At 48.0% G+C, this 12,661-nt stretch overlaps 2 protein-coding genes across 4 annotated transcripts; one reads left to right on the plus strand and one right to left on the minus strand.

Moving 5' to 3' along the window:
• Positions 1–587: 587 nt before the first annotated feature.
• LOC131263061 (zonadhesin-like) lies at positions 588–6,377 on the plus strand. The gene is made up of 3 exons (XM_058265206.1): positions 588–608; positions 1,829–6,152; positions 6,223–6,377. Exons 1-3 carry the CDS (start codon positions 588–590, stop codon positions 6,375–6,377), a joined length of 4,500 nt encoding a protein of 1,499 aa, XP_058121189.1.
• A 906-nt stretch (positions 6,378–7,283) lies between these two features.
• On the minus strand, positions 7,284–12,657 carry LOC131259808 (glycogen [starch] synthase). Of its 3 annotated transcripts, none has more exons than XM_058261398.1 (6): positions 12,532–12,657; positions 11,062–11,229; positions 10,598–10,974; positions 8,121–9,461; positions 7,909–8,047; positions 7,284–7,830 (listed from the first exon to the last, which is right to left on the minus strand). In XM_058261398.1, the coding sequence occupies exons 2-6, from the start codon at positions 11,183–11,185 to the stop codon at positions 7,727–7,729; spliced, it is 2,085 nt and encodes a 694-aa protein (XP_058117381.1). In that variant the 5' UTR covers positions 11,186–11,229; positions 12,532–12,657; the 3' UTR covers positions 7,284–7,726. The 3 variants fall into 3 exon arrangements, with proteins under 3 accessions (XP_058117381.1, XP_058117382.1, XP_058117383.1); XM_058261399.1 differs by having other exon boundaries at positions 11,062–11,213; positions 12,532–12,643; XM_058261400.1 differs by having other exon boundaries at positions 11,062–11,213; positions 12,584–12,618.
• Between the last annotated feature and the right edge of the window lie 4 nt (positions 12,658–12,661).

Here is a 12,661-nt window from a genome sequence, read left to right on the forward strand (position 1 = left end):
GCACAGAGTTGCCACAACAAGCAACCAGATAATGCACCGAATCGCGCACTTTCTAACGGAGCACATCACTCGATCAGTTCTTATTCGGGGTTTGGCATCGACTGAATTTAAATTTCCAGGAATTTAATTTGACCTGTTCTTGAGCGGGGCAGTCGTTCATTTCTTGGAATGCGCGATAAGAACATTTGAATTTTGAATTATGTTCGTCTCATGATGCTTTTATACACGCAATATCAACCAAGATGGCTTGTACGCATACATGTGAAACGTGAACCGAAAAAGAATTTTGTAGACCTGGGAATCATCTACTGTTAGCAGCATCAGTCGGTTCACGCCAATCACCCGATGAATCCATGGTACTGATAATACACCTTCAGCCTTCTAACATATCACCAACGACAAAAAATAAAAGGCAAATCGCATGCCGAACCAACAATACCAATGCGAATGCTGAGTCAATGGTGTATGTATTATCAGCTGATTTGAAAATATTTAAATTACTATCACGGTAACTTACGGGGCCAGTCCTAAATTGGAAGTGGTTCAGTCGAAAACAGACAGTGTATGGTGTACAGCGATTTCGGGCCATGGGACTGTTTAAGATTAAGGTATGCTGTTGTGTAACTCAGTCGGGGTTCTAATGTATCCTTTAAACATAGAAGTCGGACCAACCGAACAGTGCTGCAAAATAAAGTGGTTAGCATATGTAATAATTGAAACACCGTTAAGATACATAGAGAACTACATAGTAGTTTTCAAATAGATTTTAACTCAATTAACTCAAAATGTTATAACGTAGACACTTGTAATTTAATAATTTCGTTATTCTAGAGAATGTTTTATAAATCGTTCGGTTAGTGCAAACTTCATTCTGTCATAGGGTGAAAATGGTCCACGTTTAAAATAGGAAGTGTGTTCGCAGTCTCACTGATAAGTATAGTTCTACCAATGACCGTTGGGCCGGTTACTCGGAAGTGCGTGTCAAATTTTGAAAAATATGTTGATAACGCAAAATCATTTAATTTTTTTATGACTTTGATAACGGGTAATCGTAAACGGGTGTGACGTAAACGAGTGTTCTTCTTTTTCGTTTTCGGATACGTGTCTACGAGGATTTATTCCTATGTGGCTATTACATCCTTCCTGAGCCTTCGCAAGCTTATCTGGTGATGTAGACGTCTAGGGAGGGTTAAGGATCGGTTAGACGTGTGGAGTGTGTAATAAAAAGAATCCAGAAGCTTCCAAAGTAGTTGAGCAATTTTCGAAATGAAATCTATCAGTAATGAAAGTTTACGTTTCGAAGATGTTTTTATAAATTAAACCTTACAGAAGATCAAGCCAACCCTTATTAATGAAAAAGCATAGGTGAACTGCAAATTGTTTCAATGCAGTACCTAAAAGCGCTGAATTGGATGTCTCGTTAAATAAAAGATTTTGGTTATTTAAGGGAACTTTTTGAGTTGTAGTTAAGGTTTTCAAAAACCGCAATAATTTATTTATTAACCGTAATAATTTATATTTTATTACATAGTCTAAGCTCATTCCCTAATCTAATTACTCTACATGTGTATCGCTCGGCTGTTCGATCACAAAGAGAGTGATGGTCCTCTTAACATGTCTTGAAGCAGCATCCTAGCTGAGCGTGACCGTGTTAGCAGAACTTAACCTATCATTAGAATTATACTATTTATTATAATCAAACACAATATAAATATACACAATTGAAACTTTACTCAACAAGCTTATTTAAGTTGTTTCAGTTTTATCCTCTAGTGCATCTTCCTGTGAAAACGTTATTCAACACATTTACATTTTTTTTCCATTTCAGGCCACATTGTTTGCAGCGCTCTCAGTGTGGATTCTAAGTGTGCAGGCTGGCAAAAATGAAACACTAACGCACGGCTTAGCGGGCAACCGAACGCAACCGCTGAACGGTACGTTTCCGTTGGCGCAGAATGTAACTCGTATTCAACGACAGGTCCCCTACGGTGCAGGCGTTCTACCGTTTTCCAGTATTGGAGCACCTGGTGCGACTGCGTATGGTACCAGACAGGCAACTCCGTATGGTACGGCTGGTTCTACGATCCTTTGCCCACCCGGTAGCGTCCTGCAGAACGGCCAATGCATGAGCCGCGTTAGTTACTGTGGGGCGGGCTACAATCTGGTGGGCAACACTTGCGTCGGTGCGGCCGTCTGCCAACCTGGCTACAATCTGGTGAACGGTCAATGCCATCTGCAGGCGCCTTGCGCCACTCAGACGTGTGGTACGGTAGCGGTGGCACCACTGCCTCTACCTACCGTGGTGTGTACTTGTGAGGCGGGCTACACGCAGACGGGCAACCAGTGCATGAAGTCGGAAACGAAGGCCCCCCAAACGCGCACTATCATGGGCAGCAACGTGGAAGCGGTGACGTGCCCGCCAGGATACGATCTGAACGACGAAGAGTGCCTGCAGCATAGTGACACCGAGGCCAGATGCAGGGAAGGTTTGCCGCGCGAAGACATGTGCGTACTACCGGCCAGCTGTCGCGGTTCGTATCAGCTCGACGAGTACGGCCGGTGCATCGTAAATCAGACCATTCCTGCCAATTGCCCGCCCGATAGCCGCATGGCTAACGATGGTCTCTGCCTCTACAACACGCCAAGGTGTCCGGATGGCTACCGTATGGAGAAGGGTGTGTGCCTCAAGCGGGATGTAGTCAATGTCAACTGTGACACCGGCTCGACACTGGTGAACGGTGTGTGCAGGGTGGAGCAACCTCGTTGTCCTTCTCCGTATCGCCTCTCTGGTGGCCAGTGTATACTGGAACGTCGCTCGATGCCGCGCTGTCCAAGTGGAACGCAAATACGCGACGGACTGTGCGTACTGCGCAACTTGGAATGCCAGCCCGGCTATCAAGAGTCCAACGGGGTGTGTATCAAGACCGAACGACTACCGGTGCGATGCCCTTCGGGAGCGCGCATGTTAGGAGATGTGTGCGCGGCTGACGTGGACGTGTGTCCGCGCGACTTTAGCTTCTTGATCATGGAGTGTGCTCGAGTCGAGAAGCAGGAGGCCGCTTGTCCACCGGGATTACAGCTTGACGAGGGCGAATGTGTGTCGTCCCGCGAGCTGTCCTGTGAGTCTGGCTTCACTCTCAAAGATAATGAGTGCGTTCGCCATCAAGTTGGACAGTACAGTTGCCCGCCAAGGAGTATTCTGCGCGATGGTTACTGCGTAGTGTCCGAAGCAAAGTGTGAACCCGGCTACGAGCTACGTGAAGACATATGTGTTCTGCATGAGAGGGAGCAACCCCGGTGTCCGCCTGGCTCGCAGTTCCGTGGAGAAAATTGTGTCTACCGCGTCGATGACTGCCCGCCCGGTTACATGCGACAAGGTGCCGAGTGCGTTCGGTCCAATCTGCTGGAACCGACATGTCAGATAGGGTTCGTGTATCAACGAGGATTCTGTCTAGCAATACCACAATGTGAATACGGCTACACCTACAACAAGACGGAGGCGACCTGCTACCGGACTACTCACACAGCTGTGTCCTGCCCGAGTGGCAGCTACCTGGAGAACGATCGCTGCGTCAGCCGGGATATGGTATGCATGGAGGGCTACACACTGCAAGGAAGCGAGTGCATTCTACGCCTCTCATCTGCACCAGTCTGTCCGCCGGGGACAACCTTGCATAATGACCGTTGTCGGGCGAAAGTAGCAACCGTGTGTCGTTCCGGCTCGATGCCATCCAACGGCGCTTGTGAGATACAGGAAACCATCTACCCAACATGCCCGGCCGGCTACACCTTACAGAATGGACAGTGCATCGGCATGGTGACGTCGAGTGTTCCGGCACCCGCTCCATCGCCCTGCATGTATGGCGGATGCAACCCTTGCATGACAGGATTGTGCGGCACACCATGTGCATCCGGATGCCAGTCTCAGCAGGCGACCATGCAGACGATCCAGACCTCACAACCCGCTCGCTGTCCAGACGGCTACATGTCCAATGGAGGATTCTGTACGCGACGCACCTCCATACAGATGGAGTGCCCGACCGGGTACACGATGGATGCTGGAGAGTGCGTCATGTACTACGGCATGGTTTGCGGTCCTGGGACGACGCAACAGAATGGCCGGTGCGTGCGCTTCCAGACACGCCGGGCGAGCTGCCGCGAAGGGTTCATGAACGCCGGCGACCACTGTATTCTAATCAATCCCTCTTGCCCGTCCGGTCACCGTAACATCGGTGGTAGCTGCGTGTCTCTCGAGGACAAACCATCGACCTGCCCGCCTGGAAGCTACAAGCGCAACAACTTCTGCGTCGGCACGCTCGAGTGCGCGCCTGGTTACCAGCTTCAGGGCGACAAGTGTTATCGAGTGGAGCAAAGAAGCATAACCTGTCCACCCGGTTTCGTATACAACGGTCAGGAGTGTATTGGCCAGTTCAACTGCCCGTCTGGGTATCGGCTCGAGCGCAACGAGTGTGTACGCACTTTGCAACGTCCCGTGTCCTGCCCGCCACCTGCACGCCATGTACAGGAATGGTGCGTGGTCGAGGGACCTTCGTGTGAGGCTGGTTTCGAATTCAGGGACCATCGGTGCCTGCGTACCGAGCATCGGCCGGCAGTGTGCCCACGAGATACTCACTTACGTAATGGGGCGTGCGTATCCCAGCAGAGACCTCAATGCAACCCTGGATTCACATTTGCCGCGGGCCATTGCACAAAGATAGAGAAACGTCCGATCCAGTGCCCGCCTGATTTTATTATCAGCAACAACCGGTGCGTAACGCGGAAGTTAACCTGTCCATCTGATTTTTACCTCAGCGGAAACGAATGTGTTCGGGAGCAGCGCCAAACTCTCATCTGCCCACCAGGCAGCTCCATGCACAATAATATGTGCTATATCGGCCGGCCAGCATGTGAGCTGGACTACAAGCTTGTCGACGGTAGTTGCATTCAGGTTAGCTACGGTTTCCTCGAGTGTCCGCCGGGTACGATCATCACCGATGGGCAATGCGTGAAGAGCGCCACCTGCCCGCCCGACTACCAATTGCGAGGCAACCAGTGCGAAAAGGTTACAGCCGTCATCCTCAGATGCCAGCGGGGCAATATGGTCAACGGAGACTGTGTAGCACCCGGTCCGAACTGCCCGCCCGAGTATGAATTCCGGCGCGGCGTCTGCTTCCGGCGGGAAACGGTTGAACCGGATTGCCCCCCGAGTAGCCAGCTGCGTAACAACTATTGTGTGGTCGGACGCCCCGAGTGTTTCGACGACTATCGCTACTCAAATGGTCGTTGCACAAAGGTGATCAAGGTTCGTGCCACCTGCACCGGTGGGGCGGAGTTGAAGAATGGCATGTGCGTATCGTCGGTGTTGTCCACCAGCTCGTACTGTGAGCCTGGTTACACTATGCAGGGTAGTCTGTGTATACGAATGATCTACGTCCAGGCGACCTGTACCACACATCAGACGAGCTCGAATGTTATTACATCCAGTCCGATCGTCAGCTCCGTAGGTATCAACTCCATCCAACCCATCCAGACGGTCAACTCGATCGGTCCAACGGTATTGAGCAGAGTGGACAGCGTCTATGTGCCACCGACGCCAGTGACCAATGTGGACAGCGTCTATGTGTCACCGACGCCAGTGACCAGTGTGGACAGTATCTATGTGCCACCGATCAGGAATTTCTCGAGTTCGGCTCATGTCCCTGATGATGACAGGTTCGCCGACTTCTTTCGAGCGGAAAACGTAAGACCACGGTTCGGTGTTTCAAGCTATGACGCGGGTAATAGTCGTTACTTCCGAGAATCCATACTGCCTTTCGATGGCGATTACGTGGCCACGCCCAGGCCATATACAACTACCACCGCCAGTTGGGTCAATGTTGCCACGGAGACACGTACGGAAAGTCCTACCAGACAGCGGCGTTGCACCGTTGTTGGGCCACGCGTTTGTAACACCATGGACGAAGTGAGCTGGACTTGCGAGCAGATGCGCTACACAGACATTGCATCTCGGTTGTGCACTAGTGAGAGTGCGGTGATCCATTTGACGGTGCCCTCGCACATTGCGGTCAACGATACGCTACTTGTTATGGCGCCCAAAACTGAGGAAGAAGGTGACGAGGATGAGTATGACGACGAGGAGGAAAATGAAGAAGGTAAGCAAAAGTGTACCTTGCAAATCACTCTATCTTCGGTCCTGATCCAAATCGTTTTCATCTTTACCAGGCTCTGCCAACTGCGCCGATTGCAGGGATGAAAGCTTCGACTGCTCAAAGTACTGCTTCACATATGAGGAGTGCGGTGGTTGTGAGTACACCCAACTCGAGGAACTCTGCCAAGAATCAGCGACGATCCGGGAATGTGAATATCTCAGTGTCTGAAATCCAATTTTATTTGACGACCCTCTAAAGTAAATCATGTTGCCCAGTTTTCGAGGAGCTGCTTGTCAAACCATATCTTACATTTATTACGATTTGAAGATAAGGATTAAGCTCATTTCTACTAACAAATGCTTTAGTTTACAGTTGATTAACCAATTATGCCTATACCATACTCAATTAAATAAACGTTTTATGCAGGAAACAGCTATTCAACTTGTTACAATTGAAAGTTTATTATATTATCACCTTACTGTCCATCTGGTATTACAAACGATATGACTCAGTCGATTGATACCATAAATTTTGCATGTTGCCTCGAATTTTACTTCCCACATTGGTTTCCCAATCCGCACGGTACCCGCAGATACGCCAGTTCCGCAGCTAATCGGTAAAATATTCAAAAGATATAGGTACCAAGGACGAATAGAAAGAAAAAAATAAGTTGCATGGTTCATAGATCAAGTTTTTTTTAAATAAAAGTAATTGGACTACTGAAATTACTGAGAGCTTATAGAAGTAGTGTACTAGGAGTTGTAATCCACACAGTCCGAAGATGCTTCCAAAGGCGGCACATTTAATGATGTAGTATATTGATAAAAGAAATGATTGTGATTCGTAGAGCCTAAATCCATTCATAGAGTCTAAATTGAAGGAAATGGATCAACAAATTACCATTGTATTTACTTTGTTTTTTTGATCATCAAAAACTCTTGAGAAAGAGGGCGAACAATAGAGTAAGGCAGAAACAAAACCGGGCAGTAATTTAAAATAGTTGTTCTGACGACTGAAAAGAGCACGGGTCGTTGTAGGCATGGTATATGGGATAAGAAAAGAAATTAAATGAAACACACATTTAAACCGCGGAACATTTAACGATCCAGCCGTAAGTGTTTAAAGAAAGTTCGCTAAAAGTTGGAAATTAAACATGGTTTTATTTCTTAAACGGCGACAACGCTGCCGAGACATATTCTCCAATAGAGCTATTCTAGTACGGACGTGATTGAACACATTTATCGATAGACTGCCAACATTAGGAAGGTAGCGTAAACCCACGGGCCCACTTCGAACTTCGCAGCGTCCCCCCAAGTATCTAGGTATACATAAAACTTAAAACGCTCAACATCATTGTCTAAAATATCATATTGATTTTCTCCTGGTGGCTTTAAAAGCTACACCCTTAACGGTCTCTCCCCATGCGAGTGGCAAGTTAGCATTCTACCTATTTTGTTTGAATCGCATCCGACATCAATGACACGGTGTTTGTTGGGAGTTTTTCACGCCTCTCCAAAGGCAGGCGTAAAGTTTGAGGAGTGCATGGTTGCTTTGATCACTCGAGCTCGTCAAGCTCTCTAGTGATGGGAGTTTATTTTAAGCTCTTGTAGCTCTTCCTCCGAATCTACCGAATCTTGCTCGTCATCGGAACCGTGGAGCGATGGAGCTGGTGTGGTGTGTCCTAACAAGCGAAAAAAAAATGAAATAGAGGCGATTAGAAGTGCTTATAGCTTGGTGTGCTATCGTTTCAACGACTCACTGGAGGAACTTGGGCTTGGTGGAGCGCTGACCGGTCTCGGGTATGAAAAGTCGCCAGCACGTTTAAGGTATTCCGTCGATTCGTCAACATAGTCGGGGTAAACACGTTGCAGCGCTTTGACGCGAGCCTGACGGTAGTACTGTGAGAAGTAAAACACGTACATTTAATTAAATCTAATTTAAGCACACGAGGCGTCAAGCGGAAGTACGTACAATTCCAAGATTTCTCCAGTCCAGCAGATCACTCAATCGCTCCGTGCGGTTTCGCTGGATGATACGCTGGCGACGGTTCAGTTTGGAAAAATCGAACATAAACTTGGAGAGCTGCTGGACACTCTCCTCCACGGCCACGTGACGCCGGTCGACGATGTAGATACCGTAGGATTTCGGGTCCGCCACGTGTTCGTGCATGAAGCACCCGAACCCGGACAGGTTGGTGGTGATGCTGGGGATTCCCATGACCGTGCACTCGGCCGGTGTGTAGCCCCATGGTTCGTAGTACGATGGGAACACACCGAGATGGCAACCGCGCACAAACTCCTCATAATCGAGTCCAAACAGAGGGTTGGTCGAGTTGAGGAACTCCGGGTGGAAAACTACCTTCACGCGATCAAACTTGGTATTGAACAGCTGACATCGCCGGATCGACTCCAACACCGGGTCGTTCCAATCGTCGACAACGTTGTGCGTGGTGACGGGTGGATTTCCGTCACGCTGGAGCGAATAAAGACAGCGCTTGATCTTAACGATGTCCTCTTTCGTTAATATCTCCGAACCCTCCGGCAGCTGGCCTTGCAGACACGTCTCGTACATCCGCTTACCAATGTCCTGCTGTATGCTGTTGATGGTGTCGCGCAGCTGCTTCGTGACGGCATGTCCTCGGAGCGATTCCACGTTGAAGTTGTTTGTGCGGGCCGGAAAGATCAGAAATGCCACCACCGTCACGTCCGAGTTGCTCGACTTCAGCAAGTGGTTCAGCCGGGCGAGCGCTTCGATGAAAATGTCCGCCCCCTTGTTGCTAAATTCGTACCGACCGGCGATAAACATGTACAGCGTTTTCTCGATGTTGAAGTTAAAGTGCCCGTAAAAGTGCCCGCGGGTGAACTCGTGGATCTTTTCCTTTGCCATAGCGTGCATGTTCTGGAACTCGTGGATGGCGGCAAACTTTTTCACGTTCAACCCGTTCGGCGTGATGATGTCCGGTTTACGCTTGAGCAGATGCTCCGACTCGTAGCCAGTGATTTCAGAAACGGTCGTGAACACGTGCGAAAGGTGAGTGGCCGCCCGCTCCAGGCAGTATCGATGGTAGATCTGGCGCTTGCCGGCCTCCTCGTCGACCGGGAACTTGTCGAGGTTGTTGTAGAAATCGGTATTACCCGCGCACAGATACCGTCCGAGAAGGGTGGCATGAGTTGTGAAGACGGTTGCCACGTCGACCTGGCGTGTCCGCAACGCAATCAAACCAACGCCGGCCTGCCACTCGTGAAAGTGCGTGACGATTCTCGGTGGTCCGTATTCATTCTCCCTCGAGTACACTTCGGCGCAACGTTTGAACTAAAAACAAAAGGACACAAAAAAGTTTCAGAAGAATATTTACATTAGTTCCAATGCCATTTTTTAAATTTCTCATCAGTTGAAATTTCTCGTTTTGATAAACATTGTTTTTGAAACTTTAAATTTGATTTTGTTTAGATCTAACTAGACAAGGAAGGGTTATTAAACAGTTTTAAAAGGTTGTAGTACTTAGTGAAATTAAAAATTAACAAAATATAAAAATTTAAATCTAAAACAATTGAACATAACAGACTTTATAGAGCTTTGTAAATTATGAATTACCAACAAATAAGCAAAAAGATAGTCGACAAAAGTACTAAAAACCAGAAGTCAGCAAATTAGAAAAATTTTCTAAAAAAACGAAGTTCTAGTATTTCGAAAAAATATGGACAAATTAGCTGCTCCCATTGGTTATCCTGACTGGTACATTAGAAAAAAGGAGAAACATTCTGCTGGATAGGGTTTTGGATTGTTAGAAAAGGTTCATTTTATTTATCTTAAATGTTTTCATGATATTCTGCTAGAAAAATACATTACATTGCAGTCAAATCCAGTCGTAGTGGAAAAACATTTTCATATTTCATCAGGAAATAATTCGGCGATATTTTATACGAGTCGCTGACTTTAATGTCTTCAAATATGGGAGACATGGGATTCCACCTTGTGAAAAAATATGAAATTTACTGATTTTACGAATCTTCAATTGGAAAAGAAATGCTTGAACGTGCTATTCTGCTGCTTTCCTCAAGTAAGGAGTCAAGTACAACGCTATAATAGGTGTTTTGGAGAATGTCACGAAGCCAAAGATAGAGGAAATGTATGAAAAGGAAGATAATGTGCATTATGAAATTATACTATAGAAGCCGGAGCACCTTTCCATACTACTTGTCTGGTCTATAACTGATGTCGGGCAATTCTACTTTACTTTTTAGCATAGTCGTGCGTATCGTTTGCAACGGAATTGGAAATTTATTGAAGCTGGAAAAAATGTGGATACGTTTTTCTAAAACATATGTGTGTCTTCATAAAATTACCTTTTAATAAAAAAAATATAACAAGAAAATCCGACTAGATGAGAATATGATGAGAATAGTGTACATTGAAGATTTTGTACGTTGAAATTATGAGTTCCTCACCTCATCGATGAAGGTCGCCACCGTGTATCCCAGAATGATGGAATCGTTACACTCAACGTCCAGATGAGGAATGCCGATGTTGGACGAGCTCCACAGCTCCTGCTTGTAGCCGTCCATCTTCCACGCCGCCGAACCAATGTCGAACAGGATGATCTGCGGATTCCCGTCCACCAGCCAGCGGCCGCAGTGCACCTTAAAGCCCTGGTTGCGCATCTCCGTCACGGCCCGGTAGAAGGGCCCATTGCTCGGAAACTCGCAGGCCTCAACCTCCGTGCGGGCCGACGCCTCCTTGTAGGGGCCAATCAGGCAGTATTGGTCGCCCAGCTCCTCGGTCGAGACAAACGCCTTCGAGCGGATGACGGTATAGATTCCACCGACTGGCAACAGGTGTCCCCGGGGAAGGAAGCAAAGGCAGTCAGTATAAAATCACCCTTTCTCCCAAGACCTTTCTCGTTCGGCCCTACCTTTGTTGGCCACCTCCCAAGCTATCTCGAACGTCCATCGGTTTTCCGTGTTGGCCGAGTGACCACGGTCCAGAAACTGCAGCAAATCCGAGCTGGACTCGACGCGCGAATACCGGCGACTCATCTCGTCCTCCTGGCGCTCTGTGGTCAGTCTGCAAATAAACAAAACTAAAACCGTGCATTTTGGCATCACCTCGCATCAAACAAGCTGGGGAGGCAAAACCAAAAAAAAACCCCCACGCTGCCGTCGATGGCGGGTCACGGGGACAGAGTCGGCGCGCGGACCTAATTTTAGATTCATCTACAGATAGATCCGTCAAGAGAAATAACGCCCAAGACGCGCATTTGCTTTCGTTCGGGTTCTCATTCTATAATATAAAATTGCGTGGTGTGCAACGAAAGAAAGCATTTGTAGTTCCATGGGGCGGAAAACGTATGTCGCATGGGGGCTCAAGGTTATCAAACGACCTTGACATTCGCGACAATGTCACGACAATCTGGAGGAAGGAAGTGCGAAATGGTGGATCGTCGTCGCCCGTTGTCGTGGCGCCATGAGGATGGGAGAAATTATGTAAACAAGCCCCCCCATAATGAACCCTTCGGCGACAAGATGCTAGGGTCATCAAAATACCATTCCGGTCGTTGCAAGCCCTTCTAGGGTCATTGTTGCACGAACAAATCAAAATGACTGCGGCTTATGCAATGGGATGGAAAGAAAGCATTCCATCGGAAGGAACAACCTTCTGGGAAACCACTCCAGAAAACCAGTTCTACCAGTTGAACGAGAAATCTACGGTCCCGTGGTTTAAAGCATGGTTCCTTTAACGACTTGTCGACTGGATTCGGTTCAAGCTGTCGGGTCTAAAGCAATCCGGATTTGGTTTCGCCGGTAAGACAATTCTGTGCATGATGTTGAGGAAGCGGAGATAGAAAGCGCGAGAGTAACCTTTACCGATAAGGTGCTGTTGTGCGTTCGTGATAAGGCGCCAGCCACCAAGGGCAAGATGAGCGGCAGGGGGGATTTATTTTATATTGTTCCTCAATTGCAACAAAACAACACACTGGCACGGCGCTGCAAGGCTTCGATCTATTTTGCAATCCGTTCTCAAGGGGTGGGGTGGAGGAAAGCGTCCTTCTCGGGGAGGGCAGTTCGAGAGGGGATAAGTACTAGAAAATAAGAGCTCGAGGAGCATGGGCAAGCAAGGGGGAGCGATAGGAAAGTTTACGAGGGACCAAAGAAGAACTAAATGTCAAATAAAGGTCAATGGCTAACTTTGTCGAAAAGGCGAAGAGACGATGCTGGTGGTCCACGGGGAAATGGGGACTTTTCCCCCATTCCATCCCTGTACATCTCTTTCGTAAAACCACGCACTGATTTCGAAAAGAGACACAGTCTTCTGCACGACACACTTGGCCAACACCAATCGGTTTCCGATTACCCGGCCCCCCACCGGGTATCCGGTTACTTACACCGGGTACGGAGAAATTTACGTTCACAACAATTGACAAACAGGCAACGCACTCGACTCGACGGAGCACTTTATCGACGGCAAACCACCCGGCACTGACCGATCGATTACGTCCGACAACGGCAACAGTT

The sequence above is a fragment of the Anopheles coustani genome, chromosome 3, assembly GCF_943734705.1.
Source record: "Anopheles coustani chromosome 3, idAnoCousDA_361_x.2, whole genome shotgun sequence".
In the NCBI taxonomy this organism is placed as follows: Eukaryota; Metazoa; Arthropoda; class Insecta; order Diptera; family Culicidae; genus Anopheles; species Anopheles coustani.